Here is a 20,642-nt window from a genome sequence, read left to right on the forward strand (position 1 = left end):
AAAATAGCACTTTTTTTATTGGTTTGCTTGTTTTCTAAATTAATGGATTTTTCACAAACAACACATAATGAATTGAAAATAAATGAAATACGTGTATGGATATCCATGCTTTGCAGTAATTTGTTAGCTGAAAAAATTTTTCGCAATTAATTTAAGCAAGACTTTTAATGAGCTTAGTCTGCCCGTAACATGCGCATTCGCTATGGCAAATTTGGGATATCCGCGATTTGACATCGAGTAAAGTTGTATAAATCTTCTGACACATTCAAATTTAAAATATTTAATGGCTTAGTTTTTTTTTTTTTTGCTTGGTGATAACATGCGTTATTTCATTTTTTAAATGAATTTTTAAACAAAACTAGGTATTAAACAAGACAAAGACTTCTATCAAGAAAAGGATAAATCACCAAACAATTACAATTATCCCATAAAACGTAAAATAATCCACGATTTAAGAAAAAATGTAATTAAACAAAAAGTGAAAAGCTAGATTAAAATAGCCCTCAAGCTGTAAAACATTTGAAGAAACCTTTATGAAAATGTTGAATAATCTGTTAAATAAAGAAACTGTAATAGAATTTATTGCGAAGTTGTAAAATACTCGAAAACAATATAATTTAAAATATAGTATTTTATTATCCAAGAAGTTTTCTTTGCAACAGAGAGGATACAAGGAGTGCAATAAAATTTAAACCGCCCAATTCTCGCAAAATGAATCTTAATAGTCAGAAAATAACTTGACGTAAAATTAGGCTAGACATTATTGTTCCTTAAAAAAAAGAAAAAAAAAAACAGCGTTGTTTCAATTGAAAATTTTCTGACTTGAAGTTCTCATTTCTAAAAATACAGACAAAGTAATAATATCAATGCAAAAAGATGTGATATCTCAACAAAAACAACCCTGTTGTAAAAATTTCCCCGCCAAGAAAACCTTTAGCTTTTCCGCACAAAAAAGAAAACCTGCATCCTAAACCCCAAAACCCTCAGTCATAAAAAGTTATGATATCTAGTTTGCTCGCCAAGTATCTGCCAAACTATCATCCTCCCTCTTCTCCTTTTTCATCACAGCTACTTCCATTAGAACCTCCTCCCGCCTTTAACTCCTCAGAAATATGGATAGATCTTTTAAATTGTTTATCTTGTTTGACGGGAAGGTTTTTGCTCACTAAGCAACCACTTCACTTTGAAAAACTTCCCGCCAAACAAGATAAACAATTTAAAAGATCTATCCATATTTCTGAGGAGTTGAAGGTGGAAGGAGGTTCTAATGGAAGTAGCTGTTATGAAAAAGGAGAAGAAGGAGGATGATAGTTTGGCAGATACTTGGCGGGCAAACTAGATATCATAACTTTTTATGGCTGAGGGTTTTTGGGTTTAGGAAGCAGGTTTTCTTTTTTGTGCGGAAAAGTTAAAGGTTTTCTTGGCGGAGAAATTTTTACAACAGGGTTGTTTTTGATGAGATATGTTTTTACTATATGTTTTTGATCTTTTGAATGAATTTGAGTGAAAAAAATTGTGCTGTTCAAAATTTCTAGAGGAACGGTACACAAGCTGTGATGAGTTGCTGAAAATGTGCGATTGTTCTGGTAAAGGCATCTCTGCGAAAAGTCAAAATAAAAAGCATATTTCCGTAGACACACTGACACACGCATTTCTTTCAAATAATAACCCAAAAAATTGACATTATTATTAATTCTTTAAATTAGTTTATTTTAGTTTCCCATTTAGACATTTTTTCATGACTTTTTATCTTAGTACATTATCTTATTACTTCATTTATTTATTTCACTTTATATTTATCATTATTATCTTAATATTTTATTCTTTATTTTTTTTTCGGAAAGTACGCTCGAATAGGCCGGAAAATGATCCAAATGTCACCTAAAAATTTTTAATGGAAAATCCGGCAAAAGTTCAATTACTGTACTGTAAACTTGTGTAAAATATTCACGAAAGTATATCTTACACGTCAATCGTAAATTTCTTTCAAAAATATATGAAGTGTAACAAGTTTAGTTGTTTTCAATTGCCTCAGGGTACAATTTGTATGAGGTAATTGGAAACATCTAACTTGTTCATCAAAAATGTCAGTGCGGGTAGAATTTATAGCAACATTTTAGATCCCAAATGAAAGCAGTTATAATTAACTTACTTCGCATTTCTAGATCTGCTGTGGAGTAAAAAATAAGATCACTAAAAGTTGATAAAGATCTTTTTTTCCCAGTTCCTTCCCAGTCCTTTAATCAAAAACAAACATTCAAACAAAGACACCAACATCGGTTTGGAGATTCGACAAACTTTCTGAATGTCATGCCTATGTTCCGGATCTTTACTCACCGAAAAGCTCAGTTTTTATAACCATCTCACGAGTAGTAAAGCAGTTTTTTTCCATTTGCCCCATACTTCCTATTACACCAATTGATCCTACATTCTGTTCGTGAATGGGTTTCGCGTGATACAGAAAAACAAGGAAAACATAAAACGATGTTTGCTATAATTGCACTACAGCATATATGATGACTTTATGCCATCAAAGGTTCCTATTATAGAGTTAGCCTTTGCAGCCGAAAAAAGAAGTTTATCAAACTATATAAGAAAAACCAATATTAAATTAAAGCTTAAAAAAAGACTTAAATGAGCAATAGCTAAGATCATTCTCGATCCTCCATGGAAAAATAGGCCGATATTTGAGTGAAATTTTTTTACGAATACATTACTAGTGAAAATGATTTAAACGTTTAAGAAGATGCTACAGATGCATATAGATACACAGAGTAAACTTATAACTTTCTTCTTTTGTCGTTAAGTGTTAAAAAATATTAAGATTTTTGCTTCAATCTGTACGTGCAGGAGACTGAAGTTCAAGCCTGAGAGAAAAACAATTTAACTTAGATATGCAAATGAGAAGACATTTTAACTAATCGGAAAATGAGTTAACTTTTAAAGTAGAGTTAGAACCAAATTTTAAAAAAATAATATTTTATATTTGCTGAGGTAAATTTGAAATCTGTGCATAATGCATTTTTTTATGGACGAAGAAATGCAAAACAATTATACAAAACTTATTTTTAAAAATATCTCAAGAAATTCAGTTCTTTATGCTTAACTTACGTGAGACTGAAACTTTGAAGAATGGATAATGTAACGAGTAAGTTGAAAAAGTGAAAGAAATAAGAAATTATATAATTAATAATGCATACTTGAATTCAGAATGGCTGATTAGGGACTTGACCGACTTTATTTGTTGAAAATGGGAAGACATATCCGTGGCCAGGACCATGTCAATAACCAACGATCTAAACTCCCTGAAAAAGAATTATGATTGTGTAAAATGTATAACTAAAAATGATAAGATTGAGCAACAACCATAAAACACAATGTTACTCTTGGGGCAGTAACTTGACCAACGTAATATCTAAGCAAAGTGAATAACATATACGGGGCCTATATAAATATATCGGTACTCAAAACGGAAGAAGTAAAAAATTATTAAATAAAAACAAAAAAACCCGACTGCGTAAAAACTGCGTAAAAATTATTTTACACTGTTTAGTTGATTTTCATTGACTTCGGTTTTATGACTATGAGACGGTACATTTCGCAATCTTGTCATTTCCTTGAGAGAGTTTGTATCGTGAGGTTTATTAAGTAACTTGCGGTGGTCTAAACTACTGATAATTAGTCCCTCTAGGGACCACTCGGCTTAAAGCTACATGTGCTTGACCTTCGGCAAAAATGCGCGAACGTAAGTCAACCATAGCACAGCTATATAAACAGCCTGTATAACTCATGATGACGTGAAATCGGAAACGTCGTCAGCCAAATCTTTCTCGCAAAACTAAAAAAAAAAAAAAAAAAAAAAAACTGGCAAGAAAGTACACGTCGCGAAACTCAGTCCCTTGAATCAAGGCAAAAACAAATGCAGCATGTTAGAGATGAAAATCGAATTAGTAGACTTTCTTTCTTTTGGTGCTTATTGCACGGGTTTAGTTTGATGAGGACTACAATCTGAGTGTCTTGCCTTCGTTACGCATAATATATTTTTTATTACAGTACAGAATTCATATAAAGAACACATGAAAGAATTTACATCAGAAAGAGGGGAAAGTACATCCGCAGCGAGGGTGTCTTGACCCACCGCCTCAAGTGGGAGAAGCAATCGCTTAGACCACTTGGCCATTGAAACCCAATTAGTAGACTTAGTAAACAAAAAAATTCAGGCAGCGAAAACTACCTGCATATGTCGCGTGCGACACAGTGTGCAACACCCAACAATGCACCGATCCCGAACTGACAAAATATGGCAACTGGTTGTTGATATGGTGAATTTTGATTATTGTCATGTGTTTAGTGAGACTCCCAAGGTTAAGACAAATCGATTGACGTAAGAATTACCAAAATTGGTCAAGGCGTTTACCCCCTAGAACGCCACATAGGAACAGACATACATAGACTTATAAACACATTATCCTCCTTTGCGTCGCGCGCGCAGTCGGGTAAAAAATAAGACGAACGTTGATTTTGCCAAATGTAAGATATATAACCTTTTGTTATGTTAATCCATTTTTATTGTAGCTTGGAAGAAATCTACTCTCCAAAAATTATGTTATGTTTTTTACTTTCAAAGCAGAGATAGTATTCTATAACTTTATAGAAATGATTTATTACATATTTGCTAAAGTACATATTGAGTATTTATTCACAGCTAGAAAGTCCGATAAATATTAACACTCTTTCAAAAATAAGAGTTGTACTACTATATCAGGTCAAGGGACGGCCTGATAGAATACACAAAATTTAAATATAGGGGAGACTAGGGCTAGTTGATATAGGGTTTTGTTGAAAGAAGGACTTTGATTCTTGAGTGTGTTTGGGACTGAAACTGAGAGTCTTGTCAGGAAGTTACAGACTTATACGCTGATTTGATCTACGTATGCTGGAGAACCTGGCTTTTTTTGCTTGAAAGCTATCCAAAAGAAATCGTTTTTGTACTCCAAACTAAATATTTATGGTTTTCTTTAAGCTGTCGTATGCGGTGTTCAAGTAATTGTGTCACATTGAGCAAGATACTATTGTGTTACTTGAAAGAAAGCATGGTTTTATCTAAGAAATTGCTTGCATTTGCAGTTGGTTTTCATCGTTTTTGAGTGCAAGTAATGGCGTTGTTTGTGTTAAGTTGATGTATCGCGCTAGGGGCCAAGTTGATAAGTAATAATTTAGCTCAAAAATATTTAAGTGCTATTTCCTTTTCCATAAATGTTTGCAAATGATAAAAAAGTAAAATAAAATCAAGGAAGGGAATTCCTCTTGAAATAAAATTAAAATAGTTTATTTTGGAGCAGATGTTGTATTAGCTGTCAGTTAGATTCGCGTTTATCATCTAACTCGGATTAATACTCTATGCAGTTTATTTGACTCTTTAAAAAAAAACCTCTTAAAAATTTCTTTTCGTTGCTTATTACATCAGCATAACAGTTTATCCATTTGTATGTAAACTTGAGCCACGGTGGGTCAAGTTCATATATTTCGGGGAAAAAAAGTAAATTAAAAATGTTTTTTAAGTGAAGAAAAAAAGTTTCTAAAATCATTATCTGATAAAAAAATTTGAAAAGTCCAAATGTATGTAAAAAGAGTATCAACTATATCCAGATCTCCTATGCTTTAAATAAAGATGCAAAACTATCGAAATGAAAATTACATAAACTTTGATAATAAACAATAGAAAGAACAAAAATACTGTGGTGTATCGAACTAATTGAACTCCGCTATCGTAATCGCAGTGACGTCAGAAGCCACTGATGTCACTGAGGAAAAACATCCTCTCAGCAACAGAGCAGATCGGAACGAACTCCGGAGATGTGCGCATTGGCGGCACACTCTGTCTTGTATATAGTATTATGTATATAGTAAATGTAGCAATCAGAATAGTAAAGTCTAGTATTATAATTCCTGAATGATTAATAATCCATTACATATTACAGCGAGCATAGGTTCCCTAAAAAGGAACCATAACAGTGGCGACGAGGATGGGATGAAACCACTAATGTAGTGCTCTAACAGTGTTCTCGTTTCAAAAAGGATAGGGTAATTACCCGAAGACGGCTCAAGGTAGGAAATTTATATATTTTTGTATTTTGGATTGAAAAATAATGGAGGCCCTGGTTCAGGAACTCATAAAACAAAATGAAGCCCTTGTACAAGCTCTCAAGCTTAAAGTGGATACCCCAAATGAGTCAAAAGTGACAGGGGTCAATTTTGAAAAATATGATGAAATGTCCGAAAATTTTGATTCTTTTATAGAACGTTTCGAGGCATTCTTAGATATTCAAAATGTCCCGAAAGAAAAAAGGGCGAAAACGCTAATATCAAGTTTGTCAGCAAAATTATACAATTTACTGAAGAATCTTTTGTCACCCGACAACCCTGGGGAAAAAGATTTCGAAACGCTCAAGGACATACTAAGAGATCATCTCAATCCGAAGCCATTAATTATTCCTAGCCGTCACATATTTTTAAACCGCAAGCAGAACGAGAATGAGCCGATTAACGCCTACATCGCAGAACTTCGCTCATTAGCGATTCCCTGTATGTATAAACCAGATGTCTTAAATATGATGCTTCGAGATGTTTTTGTTAGTGGATTAAGAGATCGAGCAATACTAGATAGATTATTTGAGGAAAATGACCTTGAATTAAATCAAACCTTACAGATTGCTTTAGCGATGGAAAAATCTCATAAATCCACGGCAGAATTAATTGGAAGGCAATCTGGAATTCATAAATATAATGCTGAAATGAAACAGAGCCAATATCGGAAGAAAAAGTGCTCTGAAGATAAAAATAATAGAAAATGCTCTCGATGTAATGGAAAAAATCATTCTACAGATGAATGTAGGTTCAAGACTTACAAATGCAAATTATGCGGCAAAATTGGTCATTTAGGAAAAGCATGTTTTTCTGCCAAAGCAAATAAAGTTAACAAACCTGTTAAGCAGAAACAGGTGGATGTAGAAGCTTTTCTTGAAGATAAAGGTAATGATTCCGTGCCTATTTACACAATTCAGTCTGAAGAGTGTACACTGCCTGAACAAGAACCAAGGAAACCAATAATGGTAAAAGTTCAAATCGAAGGCCATTGGGTAAACTTTGAAGCCGATACAGGTGGAGCCGTTTCAATAATGTCGCTGAAGAATTTCCGAAAAATTTCAAATAAGAAAATTCAGCCTACAAAATTAATTTTTAAAACCTACAAAGGGGATAGAATTGTTCCAATGGGTTATGTAACGGTAAATGTTACCTATAACGAGGTTACGTACGCATTAAACTTGTATATCGTTAAGGAAAATTTAGATACAATTTTTGGTCGCGAATGGATGTATAAAATTAAACTAGATTGGAATTCAATAAAAAATTGCAAAGTTGAAACAAATGTTAGTCTTTCTAAATTGTTAGACGAATACAAAGAGTTATTTAGTGATGACTTGGGAGAAATTAAAAATTACGAGTGCAAATTAGAGCTAAAACCTGACGCTAGTCCGGTATTCTGCAGACCTAGACCCATGCCCTTTGCACTGAAAAATAGGGTTGGCGAGGAAATAGATCGCTTAGAACGCGAAAATATTATCGAAAAGGTACATATTTCGGATTGGGCAACACCGATCGTACCTGTGATTAAATCAAATGGTAAAGTTAGATTGTGTGCAGATTACTCTGTAACATTAAATAAGAATTTAAAAGTGCAACAACACCCACTTCCTAGAATGGAAGATATTTTTGCATCACTGAGTGATGGCAAGGTGTTTTCCAAGGTTGATTTCTCTCAGGCATATTTGCAAATGAAAATGCACCCTGAAAGTCAAAAATTGTTGACAATAAATACACATAAGGGACTCTATTTATGTAAAAGATTAATGTATGGGGTAAATGCCGCTCCGGCGATCTGGCAGAAATATATTGAAAGTGTTTTTCAGGATTTAAAGGGAGTTGAAGTATTTTTTGACGATGCTAGAATTGCAGCTCCAGACGCTGAAACTCATTTAGTAAGATTAAAAGAATTTTTTGAAAGATGTCGCGCTCATGGATTAAAAATTAACAAAGAAAAAAGTAAATTCTTTCAAAAAGAAATAGAATTTTTAGGGTACAAGATAAACTCTCAAGGACTATCCCAAACATCTGAAAAAGTTAAAGCAATTAAAAATGCCGTGGAACCCAAAAATGTTCATGAAGTTAAATCATTTATGGGGTTGGTAAATTTTTATTCGCGCTTTTCAAAAAAGTTAGCTACACTGGCTTATCCTTTGCATGAGTTAACGAAGAAAGATGTTCCTTGGAAATGGGATAAGAAATGTAAGGAAGCTTTTCAAAGGGTCAAAGACGAAATTTGTTCGGAAAGAATTTTGGCACATTATGACCCGGAACTTCCACTTTTGTTGGCAACTGATGCGTCACCAGTTGGACTGGGAGCAGTATTGTCACATAAATTTCCAGATGGTTTAGAACGACCGCTTGCTTTTGCATCTAAAACTCTTTCTCCGACCGAACAACGGTATTCTCAAATTGACAAAGAAGCCTTAGCTATAGTATGGGCTGTGAAGAAATTTTTTCTCTATGTGAAAAATACCAAGTTTACTCTAATTACAGATCATAAGCCACTACTGGCAATTTTTGGCTCAAAGAAAGGCTTGCCAGTTTCAGCTGCTACACGTCTATTGCATTATGCGTTGACTCTGCAATCGTTTCAAATTGACATTATTTATCGTCAAACTAAGGAACACGGCAATGCAGACTTTCTCTCGCGTTTACCTACGGATTCGGAAAAATTGGCTATACATGATGATATTGATATCTTCCAGTTACGTCAAATTGAAACGCTGCCGGTGACAGCGAAAGATTTAGCCAAAGAAACTGAAAGGGATGAAGAACTCACTCCGTTATTACGAATCCTGGAAAGTGGTGGTGAACTGAAGGGAAGGGAGATGGAATACAGCCTGCAAGATGGTTGCATAATGTATGGGCAACGTATATGCATTCCGAAACTGTATAGAGAAAGAATTTTAAATGAACTGCATCACGGACACTTAGGTGTAGTCAAAATGAAAACAATCGCGAGATCATACGTATTCTGGCAGGGAATCGACAAGGACATTGAAAGGGTTGCAAAAAACTGTGTAGATTGTGCAGTTAACAAAACTGATCCTCCTAAAGTAAAAGTACACCATTGGGAGTACCCTAGCGCCCCAATGGATAGAATTCATGTTGATTTCGCAGGCCCTATATTTGAACATATGTTTTTAATAATAGTTGATGCACACTCAAAATGGCTAGAAGTATACCCTATGAAAACTAGCACTACTTTCAAAACTGTCGAATGTTTACGTGATTTCTTTGCTCGCTTTGGACTGCCGATCATGTTGGTAAGTGACAATGGTCCACAATTTACGTCACAAGAATTTCAGCCATTTCTGAAAGTTAATGGCATAAAACACAGACCCACAGCACCGTTCAAACCATCAAGTAACGGTCAGGCCGAAAGGTATGTGTTTACTGTAAAGCAATCTTTGAGAACTATGAAAAATTATCCTGGAACTCTTAGACAAAAGCTGAGTACCTTTCTTATGCAATATAGGAAGGCCCCCAACATGACGACATTACAAAGCCCAGCTATGCTCATGATGAAAAGAGAAATTCGTACAAGGATCGACCTGGTTAGACCAGATCTAAAGAGCAGAGTCGAGGAAAGAGTTCGCAAAGGAACTTATGAATTTTCGGATAGAGGATTCAATGTAGGAGATAAGGTTGCAGTTAGAAACTATCGTCAAGGCGATAGAAAATGGCGATTTGGAACAGTAAAAAGCAAAGACGGCCAACTACATTACACAGTAGATGTGAATGGTCAACTCTGGCGACGTCACATCGACCAGATGCGTGACGGGGGAGACATTGAAGACGTCGACTGGGTGCGCCGACCATCCTTCCGGAAAAGATCCAGTGACGTACGTCCTGAAAGCGGTACAGCCGACAACGACAACAGCAATCTCCAGAGAGACCGGTCCATGCCTTCGGAGATGACTGATGTCCGGCCAGGATCTCCAGCCGCCATACCTATGGCAGTTACCAAGATGCCAGGAGAGCCATCAGCTGCACCTGTTCCACTAAGACGTTCCACCCGCGCGAGAAAAGCACCAGATAGACTGGGCTACTAAAGATTAAAAAGGGAGGAATGTGGTGTATCGAACTAATTGAACTCCGCTATCGTAATCGCAGTGACGTCAGAAGCCACTGATGTCACTGAGGAAAAACATCCTCTCAGCAACAGAGCAGATCGGAACGAACTCCGGAGATGTGCGCATTGGCGGCACACTCTGTCTTGTATATAGTATTATGTATATAGTAAATGTAGCAATTAGAATAGTAAAGTCTAGTATTATAATTCCTGAATGATTAATAATCCATTACATATTACAGCGAGCATAGGTTCCCTAAAAAGGAACCATAACAAATACCAAGCACATGCTGTATAAGTACATGAACTATTTTTAGAGGGAAATACACCTACGTAATATCAAGTTTTGGAAGCGAAGAATATTGTCAAGCAAATTGCATTATTTTACGTGATAAAGCATACAAAGAGCTTCGAAAGTTAGACGGAAAGTAGCTAAATTAGAAACGTGCAAGAATTTCATTTTTTTTGTATTATGGTTAGCAATATTGCCCTTAAGGGTTAAGGATTCAAATCAGAACAAATCAAGAACTTACAATCGTCAAACTTTTTTTTTCTTTTTAAGCGTTTCGCCTTTTAAGGTAGAAGGAAGGAAGCGCGAATTCTGTAGTTTGTGATTGACTGTGCGTAATTAAATTTATGCAAATTTTAAAAATGCATATAACTAGATTTTTCTCTTTTTCACTTTACTTTTTATGCTTACAATATGTTTTTTCAGTATAATATATTATGTAGAGCACAATATACGTAATTTAAGAAGATGCAATGAAGTTTTCACAATTTTTATTTTTGTTTCAGTGTGTGAATTAACTAGCAAAATTGCTCAATTTCAAAGACATGTATCTTTTTTACAAAACAAAACAATATATGTATAACATGTATAGTACTTGAATGGAATATTCAATTGGCCACGAAATTTTACTTTTAATTCCATCCCTTCCCCTTTTGGTTTACAGAGGTCTAAAAATGTAATTTTTGTCATTTTACCGATTTTTGAGGAGCTGTAATCTATAAAGGGTAAAAAACACACAGCAACAGTTACATATTCTTATTATTTTCATGGTTCAAATGGTTAGTTTTTGCTATATTTCATTTTGTGTTTCCGTCCCCCACGCGAGTTATCCCTTTTTTGAAATGAGTATAATTTTTACATTTGACCTTGAACTTTAACCTGTTGCCATTATTTTAATTAAGTTACAGCCGCGAATTTCAGCATGTAAGACTATCATCTTATGCACTTTATCATCAAAGCGTAAAATTAACTGCCATAAATGTAATTCAAATAGATTTTGACCAAAATGCGAAGGTCTAAAAGTCCCATTTTTGACTACGAAAATCACTTTTGATGATCTCTAAAAAAATCAAAGGTCCAGTTTAGAGAAAAAATAAAAGTGGTTTTAAACATCTTTCATGTGCAGATTTTAGGGATATGAGTTTCAAAAAAATTAAAAATGGTGGAGCGCAACCATCCGTCGAACCTGTATGGATTGACCCATAGAAGAAATAATACAGCTCGTAAATATCATTTTCAAGGAATGCTACTTGGAGTTAACGCATTTTTCTGCGAAATATTGTTTTGATTACGCATACCTGAAGCTGAAACAGACTTTTAGACACAATGTAAAAACAATTGAGCTACAGGGATTTTTTGGAACGACACTAAACGTTAGAAAATCAAAAATTTACCTTTGATTGTTTTGGGATTTCAAAATACATTAACCCTTCGTTTTATCGCGCTTGTCGGGAGAAAACGAAAAAGTAGTTTACTATCGAAACTACTAACGAAAATATTAGTTTACTATCATGTTAGGACTCATTTTTCTTTATGAAATCAAAAGAAAATTACTCTGCCAATTTTTTCTTAAAAAAATAAACATATTTTTATTGTTTTACGGTGAAATATGAATCGAAAGTTGTAGATTAAACTCTAACGAACTAAGTATATGAAAAATATGCCAGATTTGTTCATTGATTAAACAAAGAAAAAAAAAATTCTGGGAAATATTTGAAAAAAAAAAAAAAAAAAAACAACTCTGAGGTCAAAAGTAACGCTACATTTTTTAAATGTAGGGGAAAGAGGGGCTCACAATGTGAACATTTTATTTTTCATTTATTCTCAACATATATTATCAATTTCTCGGAACAAAAATGTCTCAGTGATTGAATCGTTTTTCTTTGCGCCATTTTTTCAGATATTTTTAAAATTATTTCTTTTCCTAGTGGTTCAAATTTTCACATAACCACCTATGGGGGTGGGGGGTGCACATCTGAACAGGTCGGGGGAACATATGAACAGGATTAACAAAGAACAAGCATCACATTTCAACGAAAAACTCTTTATTATGAAACATATACATGTATGTAAATATACCAATCATATAATACTGTGTAAGTTTGAAGTGCACAGTAACTGCGTCAGTAAGAAATATTTCTCCGCATTATTGAGCTCTGCTCACTGTCAAATTTCATAGCATGGTCTGATCACTAGATAATCTTATAAGAAAGACTACATAGTACAAAGAATATTTATAATGAAAAGTTTTTCTTATTATTATATATTGCTTTTCAGGTTGATGAAGAATGTGACAATGCATTTCAAAATTATTTTAAACTTCAATTTTTAAATAAATGAAAGTTTTTTGTTTTTTTGCTTAATGTAAATATTATATAGCGTTAAACTTTAGACAATCAATTTAGTAACGAAAAATTAAAAAAAAAAAAAAATACTGAAAATACGTGAATATATATTTAATAATAATAATAAAAATAATTAACAATAAATTTACAAACCTTTTGTAGAAAAAATATTAATTATAACTTTTAAACATTTTTTAACACTTAAAGACTGGATGTGGGGACTGTTTACATATGCCCCTAGATGTTGTGTTCTCAAGTGCTCCATCATCTACCTAAGAACTAACTAGAAAAAATAAAGAACTCTTAATAAACATTGTCATAAATTTTCTTGAATTTTCTTATAACGGCGTGCAATAATTGCGTTTAGCTTATTTGTTAGTTTAAAATACATTTTCACGTGAAGAAGACTGATAAAACTACATTCAACACCTGCTAAAAGAAAGAAGTTGTCACCACAAAACATACACTGGCTCACTGCTTTAAAAGTTTGTCCAAGAAGTAGGACGGGTACTGCAAATATTTGAGAATTTTTCAAGATTGTTTTCTTGAAGTTCTCCTAGTAAAACATACCATGATCATATGTGCCTTGTGTTCCCATGTTCCCCCTTTCCCATAAAAACATATTTTTGAGAGACGAAGGAAAAACTCGATATATCTGAACCGGCGGTGTAACCAGGAATTATTGTATATTAATCTTAAACAAACCATTAATTTCAGTAAGTTACCGCCCTAGAGCCAGGGCTTAGGCAGAAATGCATGAAATACACCGCCAGCTCAGTCAATTCCAGCCGAGGACTGCAGTTTCGTGCTTATTAGCACTCATCAGCTCGGCATAGGAGTGACTGAGCTGGAGGTGGAAAACCTCTTAAGGAAGTCAAGTGTGCCAAACAATCTGATAGCTAATACAGAATTAGCACTGGCCAGACGAGTGACCGAAACAATGGTTCGGTTCAACTCGAATATTGAAGGCAATGCATGGTGATTTCAGTAAGTTACCGAACTTACTGAAATCACCATGCCTTGTATTCAATATTCGGTTACTCGTCTGGTCAGTGCTAATTCTGTATTAGCTACCAGTTTGTTTGGCACTCTTGGCTTCCTTAAGAGGTTTTCCACCTCCAGCTCAGTCACTCCTATGCCGGGCTGATGAGTGCTAATAAGCACGAAACTGCAGTCCTCGGCTGGAATTGGCTGAGTTGGCGGTGTATTTCATGTAAACCATTAATATTACAGTGAAATGTATTGATGTAGGAAATAAGTGGCGGCTTACTTATATTCCTCTTTACTCAAATGAAATAATATATTTGAGTCCTCTTCACGCATGAGACGGAATGCTGTGCTCACATGATGATTTTCTAGGACCGCTCTGTCATTGTACAGCAAAGCAGTATCAGACCTAAAAAGAAAAAAAAAAATCATCTCATCACGCTGAGGGGTACATCGAAAGTGATAAATAGACAAACTTGCTTGCCTTACAAAAAAGAAAACAAAATCTCTGAAAGACTATTGAAATTTTTTTTTATCTTGTTTATGTACATAAACTTAGTCTTGGATGTCTAAACTGTAAGAAATGAGATAATATTCCAATGTCCAAAGAAGAAAGGATGAGAATGTTATGCTTAAGAAACAACTTTGCTATTCACACAGCTATTACATAAAAAATAGTTTTAAAATTATCGTCTTGAAAAATGCCTTAAACTATGCTAAAATACCGAAAAACATGATTGAATTGTAAGTCTTTCAGAAAAGAAACGTTTCAGTGGAAATCCATGTAGTGGTTGGATAACATTATAAAACTCTTTGGCGTCACTACAGCGTTTCAAGGCAAATAGTGGAGTACTTGGATGAAATATTTTTAGAGTAAAAAATGTATACAATAATGGATGATTTCTTATGTAATAAACTTTCAATTTCATCTACTTATTTGATTGCCTCAAATTATTAGTTCTGTGAATATAATTTCAATACGACTGATATTATTTAATAAATTAACATATTTATAAAATCTATGCTAGTATTGCTGAATATCCTGAAAATCGTTAAAAGCATTCATTCTTCTATTCTTTAATAAATATCCTCGAAACAGTATGTAATATAATTATTCGAGAAAGAGTATCTTTTAAAGCTTAAAATTCACGTCAAAACTTTAGTTGCTTACAATGAGCTGAACAATTGATTTATTTTATGAAGAGGGAAATTTTAGCAGAAAATTAGTACCCATAAAATTTTCGTAACTAGTACTTGGCACAATAAATACTTAAGAAATGTTCACAACATTTTTGAGTTTGACAAAACAGTTATTCTGATTGACATTTTCTAATTTTTCAATGAACTGCAGTAGTAAATTAGCAGAAAGAAAATTGCGCACTAAATTTCTTTTTACACTTTGCAATAGTTTAAAGAGAAATTTAGCCAAAGTATAAAATTCTTTATTTTATCTCATTTGATTTAGTTTTTTCAGATCTTTTTCTAGAGAGTAGGCCATAAATAACAAGTTTCTAAAAGAAAGGGGCCTTCTATTTTAAATCGTGATTTGAAACAAAAAAAAAAAAAAAGATGAAAGTGACTAAGGGATTGAAACTATTAAGGAAGGAGTGAGACAAAGGTAATAAACTCGAAACATATAAACTCATACAAAAAATATATATTCCTAATACACTGAAGTGACAAAAGTCATGGGATACGTCTTAATATCGTGTAGGTCCTCCTTTCGCCCGGCGAAGTGCAGCAACTCGACGTGGCATGGACTCAACAAGTTGTTGGAAGTCTTCTGCAGGAATATTGAGCCTTGCTGTCTCTATAGACGTCCATAATTGAGAAAGTGTTGATGGTGCAGGATTTTGGGCACGAACAGACCTCTCGATGATGTCCCATAAATGCTCGATGGGATTCATGTCGGGCGATCTAGGTGGCCAGATCATTCGCTGGAATTGTCCAGAATGTTCTTCAAACCAATCGCGAACAGTTGTGGACCGGTGACATGGTGCATTGTCATCCATAAAAATCCCATCGTTGTTGGGGTACATGAAGTCTATGAATGGCTGCAAGTGATCTCCAAGTAGCTGAACATAAGCATTTCCAGTCACTGTTTGGTTCAGTCGCACCAGAGGACCAAGTCCATGCCATGTAAAAACAGCCCACACCATTATGCTGCCACCACCAGCTTGAACAGTGCCTTGTTGACAATTTGGGTCCATGGCTTCGTGGGGTCTGCGCCACACTCGAACCCTACCATCAGCTCTTAGCAACTGAAATCGTGACTCATCGGACCAGGCCACGGTTTTCCATTCATCTAGGGACCAACCGATATGCTCACGTGACCACGAGAGTCGCTGAAAGCGATGATGTGCTGTCAGTAAAGCAGTCGAGTCGGTCTTCTGCTGGCATAGCCCAAGGAAGACAAATTTAGCTGCACAGTCCTACCGGACACGTCCCTCGTACGTCCCACATTGATTTCTGCGGTTATTTGACGCAGTGTTGCTTGTCTGTTAGCATTCACAACTCTACGCAGACGTCGCCGGTCTCGGTCGTTAAGTGCACGCGGTCGACCACTGCGCTGTCCATGGTGGGATGTTATGCCTGAAATTCGATACTCTCGGCACACTCTTGACACAGTGGAAATGGGAATGTTGAATTCCCTAACGATATTCGAAATGGCATGACCCATGCTTCTAGCTCCAACTAACATTCCGCGTTCAAAATCTGTTAATTCCCGTCGTGCGGTCATAATCACGTCAAAATCTCTTCACATGAACAACTTGAACACAAATGAAAGCTCTGCGAAAGCACTGCGCATTTATACCTGTTCTACGCGATACTACTGCCATCTGTATTTGCATATTGCTATCCCATGAATTTTGTCACTTCAGTGTATATATAGTGAAGACTTGGTTTCATAAAAGCGAAGTTTGAGTAATTTTTGATACTTAAGAGAAAATGCTTTCACAATATGCCTTGTAATTTTTGACAGCAAATTAAAAATATGCAGAAATACAAATGTTTTACTTTTGCATTTTAATTTTCTTACATTTGGTTATTTATTTGTCCCGTAAGCAAATTTGCATCATGGGAACACCTATTAATGAATGATAAGAGACACTTTTAGTAAATACTTATCAAAATTACACGACGTTCAGTTGATCAAGAAGTTGTTATACAATTTCTGAGAGCGAAAATTTCACTTCTCAATGAGTTCAAAATGTGCAAATACTTTTGTCTCGTACTAAATAATCATGCGCTTTTTTAAAATCTAGCTTTGTTTTATCAGGTACTATTTGCAAACTCACTATATCTGACTGGTGTCTTTGATACATTAAAAGTAAATTTCAGCTGGTGTACAAAGAAATGAGTCGAAGAATCATATAATCCTAAAAAGAACTAAAGGTGACATTTTGCGAAAAAAAAGATATCCTTATATACTTCTGTTTAATGTAAAAGCGTAAATCTCAAATTTTCTTGAATAAATATGAAAAGTCTACCATTAGGTAGCGAAGAGAAGTGAGTCTTCATGGTAACATTATCATGCCCCTATGTGACGTATGAGACAGTGAGAAGAAAAGGGATGTAAATGCCAAAATTAAAAAATTGCGGATAACCAGTACAAATTGTAGGTGAACGTCCCCTCTGTTTTCGGTATTGTAGTACTAGTAGCCCTGGTAGGGGCGCTGCTATACAGCCTGATTAACTTTTTAATGATAGCCTACCTAGGACCGGAACTTTAAACAAAATTTACCCAAAACTTGAAAATGTCCACTTACGTCCCTTTACTTCTCACTGCCTCATATATCAAATGATTCTATGTACTTTCTGCACTTCAATCGTTTTACAATTTACAAACTATTATAAGTTGCGGTAATGCTTCCACTTATGGTATTAAGAAATCTTCGTCTACTACTTCTAGAACATACGTATCTACTGCAAAAGTATGTAGATACATACTTTTTTCTTCAAGGTGCTTACTGATCAAGTTTATTTTGATGGGGACTTCAATCTCAGTGTTGCGGCTTCCTTACATATAATATATATTTTATTCCATATAGTATAGAACACATACAGAGAATACAGGAAATAATTTACAGAACTAAGAAAGAAATTATATCCAGAGCGAGACCAAGAGTCGAACCTACCACCTCAAGTATTCTATGTTTATTGCTCTGACCGCTTAACCACTGAGGGCCCTTGAAGCACACTTAATACTCAACTGTTAATGCTTAACCCTCTACTGCTTACTGTGACTCAGAGGTCACATCAAATTTCATCATTATGTTTTTCTATAGGAGCATTATTCCCTTGTTCACCAATGTGACTTAAGTGGAGAAATAGGGCTACTTTACAGTTGGGGTTTTATTACTAAAACAAATTAATATTTCAGGCACAGAGAGATTTGAGAACATAAAATATTTTAAAAACAAAAATCCACCTTATTCATGTTAAATGCATTAATCTTTAACACTAGAAAGTAACCTGTTATGGTATGACTGGGGCAAATTGCCTTTTTATCAGAGAGATTGGCCTTCAAGTTTGACGTGTTCCAATAGATATTTGTATCTTAAGGCTAGACTAATGTAAGTCACATTTTAACTATTTTTCAGGAGAGCTTTAGAACGTTCGTTACTGCATACGAATGTTTAGACTCGCGCTCGTATAAAATTGATCGATAAATATAAAGTTTTTTTCTTTCCTTTTTTTTAACAAAAGTACTCTGTTATGGCTCAATTTGGAATAGGAATCTATTCATACAGTCTGACCACCGATGAGATGGATAGGCTAACATCCGGTTTGCAGGCGGAAAGATGCTTATCTATAATTTTTCTGGGATACTACATTTTAAAATTGAAATAACCAAATTTTAGAGGCTCGACCAGAAAAAAAAGAAAGAAAAAATAATAATAATACCCTTACGCAAATCATATATAATCTATGATTTTGTATTAAGATAGGAATTGACGGTACATACATTTTTTCACGAATTTCAGTGTTGGTGACGTCAGAGCGTTTCTCGATCAGTGATTTTGGCTATTATATGTATAAGGATTCTGTGCATTTAATTTTTTTCCACCGGAAATAACGATTTTCGGCAGTAGAGGGTTAAATACTTTTGTTGAATGAAAAATTGCATTTGAGTAAAACATGCACTCACCTTGACATCACGTGAAAATTGTTGGTGGTCCCAGTGTGCTCAAAATCATGAATAATGGCAGCTATGATAGCAGCAAATATTTCCAAGTCTGTCAACCAATTCTGGAAGGGCAAAAAGAGGGGGGATCAAAAACACGCTGGTCAAGATAATATTGCTAATGAGAGTTCCAATTTTTAAATTTTTCAACAACAATGACTTCAGGAACATTTCTGTTTAAAACCTTATGCTCTATGCATGCTGACTGGAAACGTATTACATGAATTTCCGCCATAGATGATCTGTTAAACGTTCACGAATCATAAACTTTTGGGGAGTGAGCTATAAACGTATCAATAGTTCCATTTAATGAATTGTCAAACTTTTAAATTTCTTGAACTCGCATTAGCATTTGTTTTGACCAGTGTCACAGGGCAGATCACCTAAAGGAAATTAATTGTCACCGGCAGTAAAATAACTAAATAATAGATAATTTTTTTACAAATATTGAGAGGGCACCCTTATCTTTTGGATGAATTTCAGCATACAAGGAGCATAAGGCGACATATCAGAGAGAAATTATGATAGTTTTGTTATACTAGTTTAGAGTACATATAAATAACACTTAATTGGAAGCATGTTATCAGAATTTACTTAAAACGTGCGCAGGTTTGTGCTTTAGTAAAACATAACGACATAAAGCGCAGTTTACCTTTTATTGGCTGTGGAAATGGAAATTTGACACACTTCATCACAGTCTAATATAAAGGAAGATAACTTACTTTGGTAGTCATAAATTCCTTCTCCACTTACGGAAGGATAGACGATACTCATCATAGTTGGTAGTCAATGCTTACAGAAAACTGTACTTACCATTGGACACTAAATGCGTTCATAATGACGACAAAAAAAAAAAAAAAATCAAATTATTTGTTTCACTTGAAGAAAAAAAAAGTTTTTAAGCGACATACGTTACGTCTTGACATTTCGTCGTTTCTCTTTCGATAACTGTCGTTAGAATATTTGCATGACAGTTAAACTTGAACACACCGTTTTGGCATAGTTAGTAAGCGAAATAAGTGAGAAATCAAGTCAAGTTAAAAATTACTGAATCGTTCATCTTCATTTGGTGACATAGTTTTCTGAAAACTTCGTAAGAAATTAGAGTCTAAATATCTTTTGAGATTCCATTAAAGTTCATCGGATGCTTTTTTGTTTTTTCTGAAAATTCTGTCACCAAATTAAATAACTAATCTACACGTTTAACGCTTGAAAATTAATTTAAATATTTTTGTTAACATTTTTTAATATCGAGTTTTTCATCACTTATTTCAAGTGAAAAATTAATAAAAAAACATGCTCTTCCGGAAGAGCAGGAAGTTGCAATTCGCAAATTTTCTTCAATTTATTTTTTTTTTTTCGTCTCTTATATCAACTTATAAAATAATTAAAAAAATGCTCTGTTGGAAAAGTCGGAAGTTTCAATTAGCAAAAAGTTTTCATTAAAAAGTTACATTAAAAATTTACATTAAATACTTATGGGTTACATTAAGCACTTATGGGTTAAATTACAGAAAGTGTTTTTTTTTTTTATGTAGAAGTAAAATAAAGATATAATAAATTCGCATTCGTAAAAAAAAATTAAAAAATGTATAATAAATAGCCAATGTC

General features: G+C 34.3%; 1 protein-coding gene across 1 annotated transcript in view; it reads right to left on the minus strand.

Moving 5' to 3' along the window:
- LOC129218856 (dual specificity calcium/calmodulin-dependent 3',5'-cyclic nucleotide phosphodiesterase 1-like) overlaps positions 1 to 20,642 on the minus strand; it is a 143,337-nt gene that overhangs the window by 35,347 nt on the left and 87,348 nt on the right. Inside the window, exons 7-9 of the mRNA XM_054853177.1 lie at positions 18,996 to 19,096; positions 14,127 to 14,252; positions 3,201 to 3,305 (exon numbers count right to left, since the gene is read on the minus strand). Of these exons, the coding sequence (XP_054709152.1) occupies positions 3,201 to 3,305; positions 14,127 to 14,252; positions 18,996 to 19,096 (332 nt within the window). The remainder of the gene's footprint in view (positions 1 to 3,200; positions 3,306 to 14,126; positions 14,253 to 18,995; positions 19,097 to 20,642) is intronic.

Source organism: Uloborus diversus, chromosome 3, assembly GCF_026930045.1.
Source record: "Uloborus diversus isolate 005 chromosome 3, Udiv.v.3.1, whole genome shotgun sequence".
Taxonomy (NCBI): domain Eukaryota; kingdom Metazoa; phylum Arthropoda; class Arachnida; order Araneae; family Uloboridae; genus Uloborus; species Uloborus diversus.